This window comes from Ruditapes philippinarum, unplaced genomic scaffold, assembly GCF_026571515.1.
Source record: "Ruditapes philippinarum isolate M1 unplaced genomic scaffold, ASM2657151v2 ctg7929_1_1_1_1, whole genome shotgun sequence".
Classification (NCBI taxonomy): domain Eukaryota; kingdom Metazoa; phylum Mollusca; class Bivalvia; order Venerida; family Veneridae; genus Ruditapes; species Ruditapes philippinarum.
In genome coordinates, this window is record NW_026861158.1 from 17905 (window position 1) to 41250 (window position 23346).

Consider the following 23346-nt stretch of genomic DNA (forward strand, 5'->3'; position numbering starts at 1 on the left):
TGATGCACGTATGTTAAATACATCCTGAGAATCCTGGTATTCCGCCCTTCTGTACTGAAGTGTCTACATAGTTGTTATCTGTCATATATGATGTCATCCTTCTAGCCATAATAGAAAAAAAGATCTTTCCTTATACATTGAGGAGGGAAATTGTCCGAAATTGTGTGATGTCCTCAGATTTTTCTTCTTTTGGAATAAAACACCTCTCTGCTTTCTGCCAACATGATGGGATCTTCCCTTTCCTCCAAACTACTTTCAGTAGCCTCCACAGGTGTTTCAAATTTTTTGGGCACTTCTTATATACCTTGTACGGGATGCCGTTTGGTCTTGGTGATGATGCAGACCTGGCTTTCTTCACTACATCTGACACTTCTTTCCATGATGGTTCCTTAGTGTTCATTGGTATTTCTGGTTCTGGTACTTTTTCTATCCTATCACAGTTACCTAGATGTTCCCACTGCATTTCGTCGCTGTGTGTCTCTGATAGATGTTTTTCCACTTCCTCTTTTGTGTTTTTTACTGATCCCACCTTTGTTCCGTCCAGTGTTGATATGGTAAACTTTTAGGGGTTGGCAACAAACATTGCTCTCTTCTTCCCTCTTTCTCTCCTTGCTTTTCTGATTCTTTCTGCTCTTTGTAGATTGTTTCTTCTTTCCCTCAGTATTAATCTTAACTCATTCAATCCTTCTTTATCCTCGTCATTTGCTCTTCTATACTGCTTTGATACATCATTGATTTCGGTTCTGAGTGTTTGCATTTCTTGTTGACGTCTGTTATGCTTCATGTTACCCTGAGTGCCTTCTCTGGTTTTGGTCTTACTTACTCCAAATCGATCTTGTCCTACTGCATATACAATAGTTGACAATGCCGATATCTTTCTCTGTACGTCTCCAGTTAGTGTGTTATCCAAGATCTTGTCTAGGTCTTCGTCAAAGATCTCCCATCTCCTATCATCTGTTGGTGGCCATTGTATCTTTTCTTTCCTGCTCTCTGTTGAAGAAGTCGATGCTCTCTGCTGATTTTGATTCCATTTCTCCTCCTCAATGTTGATCTGAGTAGCTTCATTAGGTAAGAGGTCCTCAGTACTGTGGTGTGCTTCCTGGCTGTGGTCCTCCATCGTCTCATCAGTGTTAACTGTGCGTTCCCTTTGCTGCTTCCCAGATCCACACTTAGTTCTTGCCTGGTGTATCTTCAGACCTTTTAAGTTCTTGCAAACTTTCCCACAATGACACTTGGTTTCTGCCGTTGTTCCAGTCAAAGTCCGTTGGATTAGCCGAGTTGTTACCGTTTTATCCTGCTCAATGGGTCTCTCATCCTCCCCCCCTCTCGGAAGACCCTGGGGGTATTGCTCTTTATTCTGTTCTGTAGCTTGGTATGGTGTTCCTTCACAGGAACCGTGTGTTGGGATGCCAACCCTTCACACCCTGGTTTCAGTCTTTCCCGAATGCCATCTGTCTCTCCAGACGTCACCATTCTATTCTTGGTTGTCAGCCGGTCTTTCCCAGCAGTCACTGGTAGGTCCAGATTACAAGTTACTTACATACAGTACTGGTGGAATAACTGCAAACACCATCAATGTCCTCAGCCGAGGCCATCCGTCATCATGTGTTTCGACCCCTAGCTCGGTACACTCTCAGGATGGGGGGTCCACAGTGGTGATCAATCACTGCGCATTGGTGGTGGGTTTCCAGCTACTACTGTCTCTCTTCATCCATATCCAGCAAGATGCTTTCTCTGCTGCTTGGCCCATTTTCTTGATTGCTGCTCTTCTATTCTGGCCAGTCACTCCCACTGCAGAAAACATTCTCCACACTGACTGTGCAGGGAAGTCTCTGCAGCCAACCTCAACAGGAAAGTTCCATGTCTGCCATCCTATATCTCTGCACTCTGCCAACAGTCCGTCATATTTTGCCCTCTTTCTTTCATTTGCTTTGCCACATCTCTCCTCCCAGGGAACTGTTAACTCTATGATTATTACCTTTTTACTGCTTGTAGACCAAAGTACCATGTCTGGTCTTAGGTTAGTTGGTACAATATCAGGAAATTGCATCTTCTTTCCTAGATCAACTTCTAACTGCCAATAATCCCTTGCCTGATTTAGGATTCCTGATATGATATTTTTACTTTCCTGGCCTACTTCACCCTCCTTCACAAACTGGATCTTCATAGGTTTGTTTCTAATATGTTTTGCATCTTTCCTCTGTTTCTCTATCACTTCAGCGAGTTCTCGGAGTACTTGGTTGTGTCGCCATGTATATCTCCCCTGTGTAAGAGCGATATTGCACCCTGAAAGAACATGTTGTAGAGTTCCTCTGTTTCCGCACAAGGGACAGTCTGGTGTTTCTGAAAGTTTCCACCTGTGCAGATTTGAAGGTGTCGGTAATACATCATACACTGATCTCAGAAGGAACTGCAGTTGGTATTGCGGATATCGCCATATATCTGACCATGTAAGGGATAGTTGTTCCAATTCCCATCTCGACCAAGCGCCTTGGCTCCCTAATTCTACTGTCTTTGCTTGTCTGTTTTCTTCTTCTCTAGATTTTATCTCTCTTTGGACAAGACTTCGTCTTTCTTGGGTGTTAGCGTTCTTCCAGTAGCAACTTTTTGATGTACCAAGGCCCTGTCGTCCTACTGCCACTGTTCCTACGATATCTTTATGCCTCAGTCTACTCTCTGCCTCTGAAACTGCTTTTGATGCTGACCATTTTCGTCCTGTTCTTACTTGGACACCTGCTGTTCTTACTTTATCATCTCTAGATTCTTTCAGTGTCATCACAAGGCGGCTTTTACTAACTTTGAATTCTTCCACTAGAGATGTAAATGGTAGCTGCAACTTTGCGGTTCTGCTGTACAGTCCTACAGTTTGTAAAACTTGGAGGGACACCTAACCATTTCCTAAGATGTCTGTTGATGGTTCTTTCAAGCTTCTCAACTGTTGTCAATGTAATTTCGTACAGCATAAGTGGCCATGATATCCTTGGATGGAGTCCATGTTGGTATATACATGCCTTTAATTTCCCTGGTAAACCTGTCTTGTCAATGTTCCTCATTCCCTCTGAAACCTGTTGTTCAATTCTCTTGATATTGTTTTTGTTACTTAAAGAGTCATCATACCATGTTCCTAAGCACTTGATGGGATTGTCAATTATTGATGGAATGACTTCTCCTTGCACCTTTAGTTCGAATTGTGTGCTCTCTTCCCTTTCCTTATAATTAGAGCTCTAGACTTCTTTGGCTTGAAAGACATCCTTGCCCATGTTACTGTCTCTTCCAAGGCCTTTAATACCCCTCTAGCCTGGACATGGGTTTCTGTAGTTATTGGTAAAACTTTAAATAACGACCTGGAATTTAACTCATACACTGAAAAATTTAACTCATACGTATTTAGTATTTTTTATTTTTTTTATGCAACGTACATGTAGCATATTCCACCAGTACAGGAATATATTGGATATCCGTCGTCACATGCGCCGGCATTACGGACGGACGTCTGTCTGACCGGTTGTCATCGTCTACAGACCCTCTTTCTCTTCCACAGAGCGTTTGTGCCATTTAAAAAAACCAGCCTTCGTGACACTGAACTTGTCCCGCTTGCCCTTTTAAGTTCTGTGTAGGTATTTGTTGGTGTTTTACCAAAATTTGCATCAAATTTAATGATCGTACGTATTTCCAGACATTTAGCGACCGACATTTTCACGAAATTACAGTATTGACGACCACACACAAATGTTTGTTTACGACTGTTGCTATAGGGCAAATGACTCCATATTTTCTAGTGACGTTAGGAATATGTACACACACTTTTCCCTGAATTTTAACGTTAATATGTAGTGTTTAAAGAATACCGTGATGCATCAAAGTAATGAACTAACCCATTTTTTTGTTGTGCGCCGGTATTACGTTACCAAGGTAACTGTATGATGATACGTTTTCAGGGCATGCCGGTTACATGTTAATTTCTTTTGTTTTCTTATTAAAGATATATTTCCCCTTCAAGTGATATATGATTAATGTTTTTCTATCAATAACTCACACGACAATAACTGCAGTGCACGAATTTTTTGGACAACCCTCGTACAAGTACGAGATATTCATTCACCTTTATGGACTTGACTTATCATTGACTGTAAGGCATATAAAATACAGATTTTATAGAGGAGAGATGCATGGATCATCAGACATCCAATCGTGTCTGTAAAACGATGATATGCTACCATACTAATCTTTCATGTTTTAAAGAAATACACCCTTATTGCACAAGCATTAGTCGCTGATTATTTGATATACAACTTATTGTTCCTGTTTTTTAAGAAATACACTGTTTCTGCATATGCATAAATTAGCCCTTGCTATTCGACTCTAATCTTCACCAATTGAATGAAAATGTGTTATGTTCATCAGATATTTTAATTGATCTGATATCAGCATAAATAATGCTATCTTCGTATAAAGTTATCCATCCTTTCTTTTATTGTTCCTTTCATTGAATGCTTTCTGTTTTCCGATTATGAAAAGAGTTGGCTGCATGTCAGTATATAATCTAAGCTCTACATCTGTTTGCGATCAAGTATTGCTAGAAAACTGTATATAAGTATGTAATTGAAGTATTGCTAGAAACATATATATATATTAGTATAGAATAAAACTAGTGCTTTAAATATAGGTATATATGAATGTAATGAAAGTATTGCTAGAAACATCCGTATATTAGAATGTAATGAAAGTATTGCTATAAATTTATGTATATTAGAATGTAATGAAAGTATTGTTATAAATTTATGTATATTAGAATGTAATGAAAGTATTGCTATAAATTTATGTTTATTAGAATGTAATGAAAGTATTGCTTTAAATTTATGTATATTAGAATGTAATGAAATTATTACCAAAAACATGTATATAAGAATATAATGAAAGTATTGCTATAAACAACTTTATATTTGAATGTAATGAAAGTATTGCTATAAATTTATGTATATTAGAATATAATGAAAGTATTGCTAAAGTGTGCATATGTAACTTGGCCTGCTAGAGATATGAACAATGCTGGTGTATGAATTCTAATGGTCTGAGGTCATACTATGTAACAGAAGTATTATTTTTGCAATAAACAACGTTTATTCATTGTGGCTCTATTATTTTTCATCTGCAGGTAAGGCTTTTGTTGGAAAAAATACAAATATATAACTTAAACAATCAACATTGATTATATTCAAAATTTTAATTGATTTTTTTGCACAAATTTACACAATGTACTATAAAGTGAACATTTTTTTTTACATATATCCAACACACATCCCCATTGTCCAGTTAAAAAATAAGTCCGGACAAACTTATGCTTCATGTTTTACTTGACAACAAATTTTACATAAACCCATGCAGCATAAAAAACATGCTCATGAAACAATGTCATTTCTTAAAATGCTTTGTTCTGATATACATGTACCTCATCAAGAAAATAACACCTAATTTTATTACAATTATCAAATTTAAAGTGGCATGTCTCCAGATTTCTGCTTTTCATTAAAATTTTTTAAAATGTATTAAAAAGTAAAATATTGTGAAGATAATAAAGAAAATTATATTACACACTGCAAATGGCACTTACAACCAATGTATATTACCAAAAAAAAAAAGACCAAAATATGCAATAATAGCTATCTAAATATGGTGAAAAATACTACAAAATCGGTCATTTATCGCAAATAACTTGGAAATCATTAAAATTATTTTGAATCTTTTTACTTATCTCACAATAATGGTACATTTTTCTAAAGATCAATTATCTTACAATTTTTTCTCATCTAGAGTAATGCGGCTTTAACTAGTGAAATTTTACACATTGGTTTACAATAGTCCAAGAGCCTTAAATAAATTGTATATCATAATGATATTAAATTAATAACATTTGGTGCATTAGCATTCAATTAACATAAACAAAATACATGTATTGTAATGAACTAAAAATTAACTTGTATATCCTGTGCTCATAGAGCAAATGTTTTAAATACTTTAGAACATTTTGGGCTATTATTACTTGATAAGATTTTAAATGCTGGGGCATTTTAAACTATCACTTTTAAAATTTAACTTTATTTGAAATTATAGAAGAAAACTTTTAAAACATGTTTAAAGGGACTCCACTGAGTTTTTTTTTTTAGATTGATGTAAAAACAGTTCCATTTGATGTAGGTCTACACAAGTAACTTGAGAGCAAAATTTCAGCTAATTAGCTCCCTCTGTTTTTCCAGAATAATTTTTTTTTATTGGCTGAGAATAGCACATGCTGAATTTATATTTGAGTTCTTCTTAATTATCTATTGTATATCCTTTCGTTTTAAGTACCCCAGCAGATCCAAAAACAAAATTAAAATTTTATGTTCTTAAGATTTTGGACCCGAGTGGAGTTCCTTTAAACCACATTCTTAACTGATGTCTAACTGGTTAAGTCAACATTCATTCTCTCAAGTATTGTTATCCAAAAGTTTACACTGGCAAATCTCAAAGTTATCTTATATATCAAAACACAGATAGGCAAAATACCACAGCAGAATATTAAGAAAACAATAAACAGATTAGCTTTAAAATTTTAACTACTTCTGCACACTGGTATCCTCCCATATTCACAAGACTTCAACATTCAAGTAAATGTTCAGTAAAAATAATCATATGCTGTAAATACTTGTGAATATCAACAAAAACATTCAATTCTATTAACTGGCACATCTGAACGTCTAATACTAAACAGTGTAGCCAGCATTTATAATACATGTCCAGATAGAGGATTAATATTGTGATTTTTTAGAAAAAAGTTAAGGTTACAATATATTGATTAGTTTTAAGATATAATTACATCTTGTGATTTTAATACTTGTAAGACCTTTATTAAAGAAACCAACCAAAATATCAGTGCAAAGTTCTTGTTATATATATTTTACCTATGTCAAGTTCCGTTAACAGCAAAGTTTTTATATTGTAATGTTTTGATCTAATAATGGATAAAAAAATATTTGACGATGAATTCATGTGCAACATAAAGATCAAATTTTTTCAAGGGTTTTTATATCATATGTATAATGCTCAAATGAAGATTTATCAATATTGTAAATTCCAAAAATGCATAATTTGTAAAGATATTACAGAATTTACATGTCATGTTAATAAAGGGAGGTAATTAGACATGTATTTTCTATAAATTCTTTGCCAAATTTTTCAGTAAGAAATGAATGCATACATTTTAATGGTTATTTATAATCTGAATAAACATATGCAGTACATATTTAACATTTTCTTGGATGTTTGGAAATTGTTTTAGAAGAATAATTATATACATACATAAACTTTCACTTAAGTGTTGTTACATCCTTAATAACAACATACAGGATCTTTAAATGATAACAAATATATTTACAGACCAAATCCACCAGATTTCACTATAATACATTCCAGAAGAATAGTTCTTGTTTTCAGTAAAATTAATTCTTACTGCAGCGGCAGCACCTTCCTGTATATATACAGGCTGGTAAATGAAACATTTGCCCCCTGGACATTTGACAACCCCCCCCCCCCCCCCCCGCCTTTTTTGATAAGGTCTGTATTGTACGGTTTGACAATATCACACAGTCTGTTTTGGAGCCATAAATATTTGCCTTGCTTCTTCTTATGTATCACCCCCATGACATAAGTAAGTAACAAATAAAATTCACTTTAGTGAAAAGCCCCGCATAAAAAAATAAACAAAAAATTCAGGGTTTTCTATGCAAAGAAAGAAAAAAAGAGAAAAAAAAGAAGAATTAGATTTTGAATAATCTTGTTCCATGAATAAATGTTCAAATTTTCAAATTGATAAAAAACAACAACAAAAATTTCAAGAGACATTGCAACTTAAGTCAGAATAATTTTATAACATGTAATAATAAAATCAACAAGTTATAAATAACTTAAAGTATGGTGAGTCATTAATGCGATGCACACTGTACACGTTGTCCTCCCATACCCTCCTCGTCCTCGTCGTAAGCCTCGCCACGACGATGCTGCGCCCTCGCGTCGTATTCTACCAGCGTGTGTTCCTCGGCTCCGTCTGGAATTAATTACTTCTTGACGTTTTGGTAAACATGACTCGAGCTCGGCTAGTTTTTTATGTTGTATAGATCCCGCATCAGGAAATATTACGTTGAATTTGATAATCAAACGTCCTCGTGTAAATGGGTCGCGATGTAAAGGCATTCCTTCATTCAAAACACATTTGATGTCATTTGGCTTAACAACTTCACCTGCAGACAGAATAAAAATTTATATATATGTATATATACATTAGTTTAAATTTCCTTCTTTAGACAGTCTTGTTTAAAATTTGATGTATCAAAATCACATTGGCATATAGTGTTTGCCACAAATGTACGTAATCTTACAAAGAAGCCATGCGTTGTTTTTTTTTAAAGCATAAAATGTCAGCAAATCTGAATTTTTACTTAAAATAATTTTGTCCTATCATCAAAAACATTCCTTAATTTGAAATTTAAGAAGAAAATCTAGGGGGAAATTTCACAGGCTAAACATTTCGGACAACCTACAAAGCAACAATGATAACTGATTTTTCTGCCCCTACATTTGCCAACATATTGCCACTACTAATCAAAGTGCGGAGTGGATCTCCACTGAAGTAAGGCTCCCACGTTTACAATTTTTTGTAAACGTTTACACGATTGCTAAGAACCGAAACGATACCGTTTACACGATGGTACCTCTATATACTGTACACACCATGTATTTGAGTCGCCAAATGATGTCTTTCTTTCTATTTTTAATACATGTACAAATAAAGAATGTGCAGGGCTCATCACGATTGAGTCAGCACATATTTTCTGCATTGAAACCCAATTTATTACCAAAAAATGTATTATGTTACAAGCAATTTTGCACATTAATGGTGTGTGGAGGATTCTAAACACCCATTTTCCGTTTCTTACTTTGGAATAAACCACTAGAATTGATAAAATCCATGATTACAGGCAATGATTAAGAAATTTTGTAAGACAATATGGTCATTTCGATAAAACAGTAAAAAATATCGTAAACGTTTATTAATGAAAATCGAAACGAATCCATTTAAACGTGTAATCATGGGGGCCTTACACTGAAGTGATCTTTCTTTTATATATCAAGATTATAGGAGAACCTATGAGAAACTGTAAGTAGTTTATCACACACCCGTGCCGATTTTGCGACTGTAAAAATGGTAATGCACAGCTGTGCATATATTTTGACATTGCAAATAAATGTTTCACTGAAATTTTGTTTTCTGCAAGGATGAAAATTCTCAAAGAGTTTTGTATTTTTCCAAAATGTTGTACCATTAATTGCGTGTCAAGATTTTATATCTAAATTTCCTCACCTGGCAAGTTTGTTATAACCAACGTTCTTTTATCCAATGTTTCTATAGTTTTCTGGAAACCACACAGTGCCTCGACTAACAATAAGTCCATCTCCATAATCAAGTCAAGCCCATTACGTCTGAATGTATTGTGCTCCTTTTCATCCAATACAATGATAATATCTCCGGGTTCGAGACCCGGCTCTTGGTCCCCTTCTCCAGCAAATCGGATATTTTCACCATCTTTCATACCTGTAATACACATATAAATTTTGTTTCATTAAAGAAGACACGCACACCAAGTTCTGTTATTAGAATTGAACAGCGATGTTTGTTTGCTGGGTTTTCCTTCAAGCTTTCTTTCTGTGTCCCAGACCAAAGTATTGATCCTAGAACAACCATTTTACAGCAGTTAGTGCATCTCAAGGGCCAAACACCCTCAAAATCAACTTATCATTTTAGAATTTCCCTTTCTATATGGTTATATGCTTACTTTAAATTTTAATATCAAATATAATTCATGCTCTTTTTTTATTCAAGTTACGCAATAAACAAGATATACAGTTTATCTCTTAAGATGTCTGTCCTTGAAAAAAAAGCCTACAACTTAAAAGAATGAACAATTCATAATAGACTTCAGTTGCTATAGTTCGTTATCACAACCCCTTAGGATCTTCAAAAGACTCCAAATTTCTTAAACATGTGGGCCCACAAGCTTCATGACACTACTCGAACCTCTAGCTCCTGTGAGGCAAGTGATCTGAAATTAGTTATGCCTTCATTTATAGAAAAGTATAAAAATCCCAGGTGGGAGGATGAAAGGTCAGAGGTTAAATATTAGTGGCCTTAACCAAATAGGTTTTTTGTTGTTTAATTGGGTCTGACGTCACACCGACACATTATAGGTCATATTTTGTTTGTTTGTTTGAGTTTTACGCCATACCGACACATTATTGGTCATATGGTGACATTCCTGCTTTACTGGTGGAGGAAGACCTCAGGTGCCCTTCTGTGCATTATTTTAGGCACGAACGGGCACCTGAGTAGAACCAACTACATTTTGTAAGCTAGCTGGATAGCTTCATTCAGTCTCTGTCGGGATTCGAACCAACAGCGGTGGTGGTTCGCCAAATAGGTACATAAGCAATATGCATGTACAGTAAACATATTTATATTCATATAAAATTACAAGTTTACCTTTGTCAACATGGACTTCTAATATTTTGTGGTCATCAACAGTCTTCTTGCCAAGACAAGTCTTGCATCTTAGTTTCGGATTTATTGTCTCCCCTTTGCCTGAACATTCCGAGCAAACAGACTGCATTTGTTGTACCATGCCGGGACCCAGCTGTCTTATATGTACCTGCATACCGGTTCCCTTACAGTTTCCACATTTTTCTACAGCTCCTTCTTTCCCACCCTTACCTTTATTTTTGGAGAGAAAAATGTGAAACATGAAACATGTGAAAACAACATAAAGCTTACCAGCAAAGTTGCATTCAAAATGAGTTTTTTTAAAAAAGGAAATACTGATATAAAGACTAAAAGAATCCAAGTTTAATAAACACCTCTAGACTGAAAATCAAGTCTGTTCAGCATAATGCCCGCAAAATTCATCAATAGTGAAACTCCATTATCTTCATGTACATTGCCCAAATATTCAAAACAGGAGAGTGGCTACATTACACATAAACTGAACAAACTAAACTGATGACTGCACTTCAAAAAGGTACTGTATATTTCATTGCAAGTCTATTATTCAATGAGGACATATAGTTCCACAATTAGCAATTAACATCAACCAATTTCTTTCAAAAACAAACATTAACTGAATACAAACCTTCACATTTCGCACAGATAACTTTTTTCTTTAAGGACAATTTTCTAGTTGTGCCATTGTATAAGTCTTCTAAAGATACTTTAAGTTGGTGTATAACATCCTTGCCCTTCTGTGGGCCTCGCGACCTTCCGCGACCCCCACCACCAAAAAACATGTCAAATATATCCATAGGTGAATGAAAGTCAAAGCCACTGCCAGTTCCGCCACCTGAAAACAAATAGATAAAAAATGTCAAATTTTAGTGTATTAGACTGAGTTTAAACATTATCCTGTTGATAATTCTTATATATAAGACTTTGCCCAGGCTCTCTTAAAGACATATTATGCTTTTTCTTTCTTTAGAAAGGACCACTCACAAAAGTTGAATTGGTTCCATAATTATATGGTTGATTCCCTAAAAAGTTGTAACATAGAATGTCTCTGTTCTTTAACACACAATGAATGTAAACAGAATAAAATGTTCCAGAACAAAATATTATTTGGCTATTTTAATTAGGGTCAATGACTTTGTGTATAAGCCACTCGCTTTAAGGCAATTTATTGCCATTTCTATTTCATACAAGCATTTTGGAAATATTCCTTTTTAAAATCCAAACAATAATTTTTGCATCAGAGACATATATATATATATTTATAAGGATAGCTTTATATGTACTTTAAAGGCACAATATGCCTTACTAACAAGTAACTTTTTCTTTCTTCATAAAAGGGCACCGCAGACAGAAGTTAAAAGTTGTATAATGTAAAAACAAAAATTGTTTTAGAGCATGTAACATGCTTATTGTTTGATTAAAGTGGTGCTAAATATAAAATCATTCGTAACAATAGTAACAAAATGTAAACAATAGTAGTATTTTAACTATATTGATACTCATTGCTAAAAACCAAGAGATGCAAAAGATAATTTTCAACCACACCTTTTTTAAGTTTAAGAACTGTCCATTAAAACTTTACAGGGATTAAATAGAACACAAACACTGAGACGCCAACAGTATAGACTGGTGTTCAGACTGGTCCACACCCTATCCCAGTGGCAAAGGCTAATATCACTTTTGGTTTTGGATTAAAAAATGCACTGAAATCTTGGGAAAATTATGATAATTTATCAGGCATTGAAATATATCTTCAGAGGCGCTCCTTGACAAGCAGTACAAGTAGCTTCTATATCCAATGTGGAGGCAACTTGTCCTGCATCGAGTTCTTTAAATTCTACTTGTACAAGCGGAATTTTTTACATCTGTTTATGCTTTAATTTATATCTCCCAAAACACAACACTCTAGTGACTGGCTGAATTAGATTTAAAAATGATATGTTAACTTACCTTTAATGGCTTCCTCCCCACCTTTGTCATATGTTTCTCTTTTCTTTACATCAGACAAGACTTCATACGCTTGACTTATATGTTTGAACTGAAAAAAAACACATAATATATTTTAATAAAGTAACTACATTTTAAACAGGAAAAAATTTAAAAGAATAACATATTGAATATAATTATGACTTTTTCTAGCAAAAAAATTGCTCAATTTTAGGGTAAATATACATGTTAATTTTTTCCAAAAAGGGGAATACATGAAAAATTGATTTTCAGGGGAAAAACTGCTTGATGTTATTATTTTTCCTGTAGGAAAGACACCTAATAAATGGCCCCTGCCATGAAAGGAGAGAAACACCAAGTTTGATAATTTGAGTAAGTGTTGATAGAAACTAGGGAATTAAATTTGTTATTTATTCATTTTTTTATCCATGAATATTATTTTAAACAAGATATGTTTGTAAAACATGTATGCCCCCTATCAGCAGCCAATTAGTCATGTGATAAGGTTATTATGCATGACTTCTGACCCAGTGATCAAACAATTAATAAAGGTTATAAAGTATCTACTGGTCATGACTTTGACCCCTTGACCCAAAACTCAATAGGGGTCATCTGCTGGTCACGACCAATCATCATACAAAGTTTGAAGTTCCTAGGCCTAGGCGTTTTTTAGTAAATTGATCAGAAACCGTTTTTACCTACAAGGTCAATGTGACCTTGACCTTTGAACCCCTTGACCCCAAAATCAATAGGGGTCATCTGCTGGTCATGACCAATCACCATGCCTAGGTTGAAGTTCCTAGGCCTAAGGGTTCTCTTATTATTGATCGGAAACCGTTTTAACATACAAGGTCAATGTGACCTTGACCTTTGACCCCAAAATCAAGAGGGGTCATCTGCTGGTCATGACCAATCACCATGCCAAGTTTGAAGTTCCTAGGCCGAAGCGTTCTTTAGTTATTGATCAGAAACCGTTTTTACTTACAAGGTCATTGTGACCTTGACCTTTGGGCTTAATCCCAAAATCAATAGGAGTAATCTGCTGGTCATGACAAATCACCATACCAAGTTTGAAGTTCCTAGGCCTAAGTGTTCTTGAGTTATTGATCAGAAACCGTTTTTACTTACAAGGTCAATGTGACCTTGACCTTTGACCCCTTCACCTAAAACTCAATAGGGGTCATCTGCTGGTCATGACCAATCATCACACAAAGGTTGAAATTCCTAGGCCTAAGCGTTTTTAGTAAATTGATCTGAAACCGTTTTTACCTACAAGGTCAATGCGACCTTGACCTTTGACCCCTTGACCCCAAAATCAATAGGTCATCTACTGATCATGACCAATCACCATCTCAAGTTTGAAGTCCCTAGGCCTAAGGGTTCTTTCATTATTGATCGGAAACCGTTTTTACCCACAAGGTCAATGTAACCTTGACCTTTGACCCCTTAACCCCAAAATCAATAGGGGTCATCTGATTGGTCATAACCAGTCACCATACCAAGTTTGAAGTTCCTAGGCCTTAAGGTTCTTTAGTTATTGATTGGAAACCGTTTTTACCTACAAGGTTAATGTGACCTTGACCTTTGACCCCTTGACCCCAAAATCAATAGGGGTCATCTACTGATCATGACCAATCACCATACTAAGTTTGAAGTTCCTAGGCCTTAAGGTTCTTTAGTTATTGATCGGAAACCGTTTTTGCATTAAAGGTCAATGTGACCTTGACCTTTGACCCCTTGACCCCAAAATAAATAGGGGTCATCTACTGATCATGACCAATCACCATACCAAGTTTGAAGTTCCTACGCCTTAAGGTTCTTTAGTTATAGATCGGAAAGCGTTTTTGCTTTCAAGGTCAATGTGACCTTGAACTTTGACCCCTTGACCCCAAAATCAATAGGGGTCATCTACTGGTCATGACCAATCACCATACCAAGTTTGAAGTTCCTAGGCCTTAAGGTTCTTTAGTTATTGATCGGAAACCGTTTTTGCTTTCAAGGTCAATGTGACCTTGACCTTTGACCCCTTGACCCCAAAATCAATAGGGGTCATCTACTGATCATGACCAATCACCATACCAAGTTTGAAGTTCCTAGGCCTTAAGGTTCTTTAGTTATTGATCGGAAACCGTTTTTGCTTACAAGGTCAATGTGACCTTGACCTTTGACCCCTTGACCCCAAAATCAATAGGGGTCATCTACTGATCATGACCAATCACCATACCAAGTTTGAAGTTCCTAGGCCTTAAGGTTTTTTAGTTATTGATCGGAAACCGTTTTTTGCTTTCAAGGTCAATGTGACCTTGACCTTTGACCCCAAAATCAATAGGGGTCATCTACTGGTCATGACCAATCACCATACCAAGTTTGAAGTTCCTAGGCCTTAAGGTTCTTTAGTTATTGATCGGAAACAGTTTTTGCTTTCAAGGTCAATGTGACCTTGACCTTTGACCCCTTGACCCCAAAATCAATAGGGGTCATCTACTGGTCATGACCAATCACCATACCAAGTTTGAAGTTCCTAGGCCTAAGGGTTCTTTAGTTATCACTCGGAAACCATTTGGTCTACGGACCGACGGACCGACAGACCGACGGACCGACAAGTGCAAAGCAATATACCCCCTTTTCTTCGAAATGGGGGCATAATTAATGGGGCACTGACGATAGAGAAAAATTATCTTCATATGGACATGTTTGGGACTTCCAATCAATCAATGACTTGTGAGAGGGAAACTTCAAAAGAGTTTGTTGTTTGACATGCAGTTCTTAATAATATTCAACAGAATCAATTTTTTTATATTATAACCAGTATAAATATTATAACGAACCACTTAAAAATTACTGGATCTATATAAATTCAATAATAGTTTTTGATAAATAATTCAATGATTTTTTTTTCCTCATTGATACTTATCAGCCTGAAAAAACTACAGAAAAATAGCAGTGATTTTTCTCTTCATATAACAGAGGCATATTAAAGGCCTCTTCCCAATTGGTATATCCCTACTCTGAGTCTGACCTTTTATTTGAATAACAATATAACCATACACATTGACATATAGAATTAGATGCTCTTTTTGATAACAAATATGTTGTGGTGAAATTCTTATTGTATCCACTAATCTGATAATTAGAATTAGACAGGTCAGGGATCTATGCATGGAAACTTTCTTTAAAAGCATGCAGTTTTCCCAAAAAAATCTTATCTTAAGCCTGCTTTTTAAATTCCCAAATCAGCATTTTAAGTAATGTTTCTTCAAAAATCAAGAGGCTAAGGCCTCTTAACAATTAAGCAAGAAAAACCACTGTTTAACATGGAGCTAAATATACATACATCTGTGTTATTGGGAATCTTCAACTGACAAAAATTTCTGCAATTATCTCAACACTACATACATGTATATACACAACAGAACGCGATGACTTTATACAATGTACATTGTATTTCATGGACATCAGTAAATACATTGTCTACTGTGATAATAGGCGTCTATGGATACCAATAAAGTGTCAAAAATATCAATAATAAATGATTGACAGAGAGTAAACACCATGTCGATTGTAAACAAATACATGTACAAACACAGCTTGTATGTATATATATTAAAATGACAATAATGCTCATTTTTACTTTGTCAAATTTGGAAAAAAATGTTTTTTTATGCATTTTTTCAGCTACCAATAAGATTAGTCATCATAAATAATGATAGCTAATGAACAGCTTCCACTGTCCAGGTAGAACTATTGAGTGGTGATTTATATGAATATGTTGGATTTAAATGACTTCTGGGAAATCACTTGGCTTGTGGGAATTTTGAACAGCCATTTTAGGAATTTAAACATTGGAAATTTTGATGTCCATTTTTCTATTGGGAACAGTACCGTTTAGCGGGTAGTAGTAAATATAAAGACAAAAAACACTGAACACACAAACCTTTTCTGGATCATCAGGGTTTTTGTCTGGGTGGTATTTTAATGCCATTTTTCTGTATGCCTTTTTAATTTCATCTGGTGTGGCTGTGGGTTTGACGCCCAGCATATCATAGTACCTCAGTTTCCTTCACCATCCTTGATTAAATCTAGTTAAAAGAAACAAAAATTTGAATTATTTAGTTCATTGCAACAACCAACAATTATGATTATCATTTTCTTCAGGATACTATCTGTGAAAACCAAAAAATAGTTTAGTAAAATATCATTTTGTCTACCCATTGTTCCAGGTTTCAGTGATTTTTCACCCTGTATTTTACAGCCAAATAAAGGCTGTTTCCCCTAGCTCAAAATAGGTATATTTACCCCTAAACATAGCTATTATAAGTAGTAATATTTTCCCCTCTAATGCCCTGTGCACTTCTTCACCAGAACCATTACTTGACAGCATCTGACTTACTATATCAGCTAGAAGTCAGAAAGCTGTCCCTATAGCCTCTGCTATGTACCATGTATGTTAGATTGTATTGAAATTAAATTTTTTCATAAAATGTGTGGGTGAATTCCATTCTCAGTTGTTGGAATTTGGTTTTCCCCTTTTCCGATTAATCACACTATATTTTCTCCTTCAGAAAGCCACATGTTGTTTTGAAAATTGGAAAAAAATCACTGGGATTTTTTCCTAGTATTTTTGGAACATGGCCCATACCTTTGGGGATTGGGAATTGTAGCAGTGTTTTTGCTAAAAATTGCAAAAAAAAATGTTTTCAAAATTTCCAATAATGTTTAATGAAAACAAAGATTCAATGTCTATCATGGTAACTTTCAATCACAACAAGCTGTCTTCACACTTATATCTCTTTGTTCTAATTTTATATGGAATTTTAAATTGTTCAATAATACCTGCTCAACTCGGCATCGTGTAGAGAACACTTGTGTTTCTATGGTTAGACACAAATCCTCAATGTGAGATTCAAGTGAATGTTTGGGGCTTCCTTCTTAATACTTGCCAGTATTGTGCCCTTGATGATACTGCGTTGTCCAACAAGTTTTTTGTGGCCTTTTGCAAAATCACCATGTCCATTTCAATTTACCAAGTTAAGATTGTTCACCTTTAAATTAAGTTTACCACCACCAATGAAAACTTTGTTTATATCTGTTGAATGAGAACAACTTACAAAGTTTCAACATTAAATCCCCCCCTGCAAAGCTGTAAAACAGCCAGGAACTTCTCCTCAATAAATTTTCCAGAACCTTAAAAAAAATTCTTTGGGTCTGGAAACTGGCAACAGATCCTTCCAGTGTCAGACTAAAAGGAGGGATTTATATTGTTTGTTTTGCATGTAAGATTGAATATAATTAACAAACAGATGCAATAAAAAAATTTTCAACGAGTGGCGTAGCCACGAGAGTAAATAATATAGCTGTTCAGGAATGAAATATATTTAATTTATATGGTAAAACAAACAAATTTTCTTTTTTATTTCATGCTTTTCAGAGTGATTTTCAATATTTCCTTACTGATTTTTGACGTGTAACGTCGCGCATTTCTCCTTCGTGACATCATCACATTATGACGTCACATCATCAATTTTGAAAGTTCCGTTAAATTTCTCTAATTTTGTTAAATTTGTTCTAACATGGATGTTTGAATGATATCGATTTTCTTTCCTAAAGAAGCAAAAATTACGTATGACAGCATTTATTTCTGCCTTTCCATTCTCATTTAGTTTTTGATTTTCTTTTCATCCCGCATTTCAGATATAGTCGGCTGCAGTGAAAACTAGAACTGCCACTAATCATGGCGTGAATACCCCCGCATACCACTTATTGTTCAGAAATCAACAGTGAGGACATTTAGAGCTCAAGGACAAACTCCTCCAAATCTGAGGTTACTAAGGCCAGTGCATTGCTAAGTTATGTATTCTACATGCTTTCAAATGTGACAAATGTCAAAATCAATACATTGCGGACAGTGGACATTTCTTTAGCAATTGAGAAGAAAAGCTTTTTTTTGTCAGGTCCCTGTGACCCTTGACCTTTGACCCAGTGACCTCAAAATCATAGGGGTCACCTTAATAGTCATGATAAAAAAAAAACCATAGCCAAATAATGAAGACTGTGGGGTCAAAGGAATCTTTAAGTTAATGGGTGGGACAAACTTTTTTGAAGTCAAAGTCCCTATGACCTTGACCTTTGATCCAGTGAACCTCAAAATCAAAAGGGGTCATTCTCGACTAATCATGATCAACATCCATGCAAATATGAAGACTGTGTGGGTCAAAGGAATCTAAAGTTATTTGGCAGACAAACTTTTGAAAAGTCAAAGTCCCTGTGACCTTGAACTTTGACCTGGTGATCAAATCAATAGGCGTCATCTACTAATCATGACTGCTCCCCATACCAAATATGAAGACTGTGGGTCAAAGGAATCTTAAGTTATAGGGGACAAGCTTTTTGAAGTCAAAGGCCCCGTGACCTTGACCTTTGACCTGGTGAACCTCAAAGTCGCTAGGGGTCAATCTAAATTAATCATGAACTAACCTCCATGCCCAAATTATGAAGACTTAGGGTTCAAAAAGGAATCTTTAGTTTTTGGGAACCAAGGCTTTTTTTGAAGTCAAGGTCCCTTGTGGGACCTTGGACCTTTTGACCTGGTTACCTCAAAAGTCAATAGGGGTCATATTACTAATTCATTGAAAACCTCCATGCCAAAATAATGAAGACTGTATAAAGGAGTTTAAGTTATAGGGCGGACAAAAGCTTTTTTGAAAGTCAATGGCCCTCTGGTGAAACCTTGGACCTTTGAACCTAGTTTGAACCTCAAAAAACAAAGGTACTACTAATCCATGACTAACCTCCCATGCCAAAATATGAGACTGGTAAAGGTCAAAAAGAAATCTAAAATTATTGGGCGGACAAAGCTTTTTGAAAGTCAAGGGCCCGTGACGTTTGCACTTTGACCCTAGTACCCAAAATCAATAGGGGTCATTTCTACTAATCATGACTAACCTTTCCCATGCCCCAAATATGAAGACTGTGGGTCCCAAAGAAATCTTAAGTTATTGGGCGGACAAGAAAAAACCGAGGCCGGGACGGGCCGTAACGGAACGGTTAAGAGGACAGCAGCCGGACGGGACAAGCTGATTTCCAGTATACCCCCCCTTACAACTTTGTGTGCGGGGTATAATTTATTTCAATAAATTTCACTAGTGGGTTTAAATCAAAATATAACATCTGAATATACTATCAAAAAAAACTGGAAAGCATGAAATAAAATCAAGAGCTAAAATTATTTTTCACTGAAGACAGATTTCAAAAATTTCCGCCTTCTGTTGTCTTTTGAAGATTTCGTCAATCATGGTGAAATTGAAAATAAATGTAAGTTCAGTCAAAAAATAATGCTCTGTTAGTCTGACACTGAAGCATTTCTGGTGCAGTTCCAGAACCAAAAAATTCGGGAAGTGAAACATTCTGAGTGAACCGTTTTGGGAGTTGAAAGTGTCTAGCTTTGATCGGTTCTAGGATTTCATGATAATTTAGGGACAGTCCTGTAAAAATTAATGGAAACCATCTACAATTTTGTTTATAAAAAAAATTTTTTAAATTTGTATGCCCCTAAATTTATTGACATTAAATACAAAAATTGTAAAAGTTATATTAAAATCAAAACCACAGTTAAAAGAAGATATGATTTATGAAAATGTTAATGTAAGAATAATAAGATTAAGAACAATTTGTAGTCCCAAATAATTTGAAACTTAACCACCGGATTTGAAGCTATTTTTGTGGGGCAAAACCGCTTTTAAAAAACGTCTAAAGATATTAAATTTAAAAGCGTCCTCCATAAGCAAAATGAAAAACAATAAAATGCACAATCCACTTTACCAAAGTCTTCAATGTTAAAAGTATTTTTTTTTTTTAAAAAATTCTTTGAGTTATTAATACAATTGATTAAATCTAAAACAATTTTATTTTCCGAAAAGTATTCCATTATCTACAAATTAACTTATTCAAATTTTAAACAATTTTAAAAATTTTTCCCCCTGGTAAAATTTGGCGTAAATAGCCTCCATATTGGGGTGTTACTAGCAAATGTGGGTGATTATGGGAACCATATTTTTTAGACTAAAAATTTTTACTGAGCGACCCGGTCCTGCGTCTTAAACCAAAAAAAATTTTCGTTCATGACTAATTTCGTACTATTGTTTTTTGAGTACGTCACAGAATGATCGGGAATTAGCCAATATATGGGGGCACCGAAAAGTCTTTCATGTGTCTTCGTTAAAATATGGACTATAACAAGCAATTATCATAGTATTGCAAGCAATCCATAAGTCGCCCTACGGTTAAGAACCCCTCGAACATTCTGAGGGGCCATTGGCCATTCACTAATGTTTCAATTTTTTCTCTATTTTTAAACATTGGTTGGGAAAAGTTCTTTAAAAGTGATCAAGAAACATTTTTATGAAAGACAGATCAACCCTGAAGACACTCTAAATTAATTACTTTGAAACTCCCTGTCCTCAAAATATAACATTTTTAAAAGCAAAATTTCTTAAAAGGAGATAAACTCTTGAATTAAAGATGCTTTATAAAAATTTCAGCTCTTTTTGACTTATCACAAATATTTTATATGTTGCCCACTGTTTTAAGCCTATTTGTTGGCTTAAGGCAACCAATATTTTTTCAAAACAGGAAAAAGATAAGACATACATAATACCAACTGCCATCTACCCATGTCAAGTTTATAAAAATATTTCCAGATTTTTGAGTTATCACTCGGATTAGTTTATGTGTAAAAATTTGACATATTTTCAGTCTATGTGTTGCCATAGCAACCAGAATTTTCAACATAAGACGTGCATAATCTAAAGTCCCCTCCGGTAAACCGGTAGGGAGACTAATAAACTAGCTTACGTGAGTAATTATTGCATATTTACAGTTTTTGTGAAAATATGCTTTCGTCTTTTATGCAATCAATTGCTTTTATTGACTTATAAAAAGATTTAATAGTGATTTTTACCGGTAAATTCAAATCGACTCGAGAACGTGTCGGGTTTGGCATGGGAAATTACACAGTTTATGAGTTTATTGGAAAGACTTCACTTATTTCCGATAATCGTCATAAATGTAAAAAAGAGAAATGGATGTCTTTCAATGAAGGATAAACAATCTTGATGACTTTCAGTTTTCACTTTAACAAAAATTTCAAAAATGCATACAAAAGATGAATTTTATTACCTTGTTTATTAAACAATCAATTTAACAACTTTTTTAAGCGCGATTTTATTTCTAAAACTAAAAAACAGCCAATTTCTCATTGAGTAAGTGTAAATTTTGATGGACTGAAAATTTCAAATTTTAACAGGGCAGCAATAAATTTGATGAAATCCCAGACCCCTGCTCTAAAATTACTGGCAGGGACCTAAACCCGGCATTTTTTTGAACATTTTTCTATACAAATTTCATAATTTTAAAGCAAAAGGTACAAAAATTTTGACACAGACAGCTAGGTCTCTCCAACTAAAAAACTGTTTGTTTAGTTCTGATTTGTTACACTTATATCCGAGGCCCGCAAGGGGGGTACAAAATACCTAAATTGTACATAATACAGACCATTTCCGACAGATATGAAATAAATGTTGTTTTAATTTTCAGATAAAAGTTTGGGTGTTTTTTTTTTATTTAACTGACACACAAATTTCAGCAGCAAAGTGAAGTTTTGGATATTCTATTTTCTTTGCAAATAATTTTTGGGTTTGATGAGGTCAGGCATTGCTTTACTTGACCCCCAAAATTTCAACGTCAACATTTTGAAATAGAAATTAAAATATTTACCATTTACAGGAGGTTGAAATAAATTTTTACATAATTAAGAAGAAACATGCATTTCGTTGTTGATAAAAATGTACTGACAACCATCTGAACAAAGAAAAATTCTAATCACATTTTTCGGGGCCGTCCGGGGGTTTGGTGGTTGTCCGGTTTTTGGGTGTCCCATCCAGTAAATTATAATTTGATCTTCTAAATTCTCTTCTGCACATAGGTGTGAGCTTGTATTTTCGATATAAAATACAAAGACGGTCAGCAGATCGTTGACCATTGAATTGGTTAGATTAAAAATCGAAACTAAAAACCAATGGAAATGAATGTCAATTAAAAAAAATATTTTTCAGCTTCTTGTAAAGACATACTTTTCAAAATCAAAACAATTTTTTTGCCTTTACCTTTCTCTTAATTGTCCACAATAATAGTTTCCGGATTTGTGTTGCTTTTATTTCTCCTGTAATTTTACGTATAAATGATATTTTTGTTACAACGTGCAAAACTTTCCGACTTCGTCGAAAACATAAATTAGTTGTAACTGGCTTACCATACGGGAAAATTTTTCTAATGCTTTGATAAAACGGGAACTAAGTAAGAGGAGAACCAGAAGAAGGGCAAAATTATTTAATGAGTTCACAAATCAGCGACCGATATTGTGTCGACTTCCTTAACCCAGCGACGAATAAGACGTTATTAGATTACTGCTGATGTTACCCCGCTTGAGTAACGGTGTTAACCGGTGAAGAGGTTTAAATAATTCCTATTATTTATAAACAAATGAAAATGATCCTAGACGAGAAGTATTGGTAATGTAACGCCCTTCGCCACATACTAACTGATTCGCCACATAAAGATTCGACACGGTAATAACGACGCCCCCAAGTTAAATAACATTCGCAACGTGTTCAAATACAAATTTTTTTCACATCTGTTTTCAAACTTGATGGAAACTTTTTTCCCTTTTTCATTCATTTGTAATTTCATAATTTAAATTTCACTAAATACACATTTTTTTTGAATAAAAACACACGAAAACCCAAAATTTTATTTTA

At 34.8% G+C, this 23346-nt stretch overlaps 2 protein-coding genes across 2 annotated transcripts; both read right to left on the minus strand.

Annotated features, from left to right (window-relative positions):
• Positions 1-1663: 1663 nt before the first annotated feature.
• LOC132714724 (uncharacterized) lies at positions 1664-2776 on the minus strand. Its single transcript, XM_060697643.1, has one exon. It carries the CDS (start codon positions 2774-2776, stop codon positions 1664-1666), a length of 1113 nt encoding a protein of 370 aa, XP_060553626.1.
• Positions 2777-7927: 5151 nt separating this feature from the next.
• Positions 7928-16512, minus strand: LOC132714723 (dnaJ homolog subfamily A member 1-like; the record flags this gene model as incomplete). Its single annotated transcript, XM_060697642.1, is given in 7 exon segments — positions 7928-8093; positions 8095-8276; positions 9398-9628; positions 10574-10801; positions 11217-11423; positions 12539-12626; positions 16470-16512. Coding segments are annotated over 7 exon segments (1111 nt in total), but the record flags the coding sequence as incomplete, so codon positions are not given.
• Positions 16513-23346: the final 6834 nt, after the last annotated feature.

What these genes read in the sequence shown, in the direction of transcription:
- LOC132714724 (XM_060697643.1), bottom strand. Translation starts at nt 2,776, where the DNA reads ATGACACTGAAAGAATCTAGAGATGATAAAGTAAGAACAGCAGGTGTC.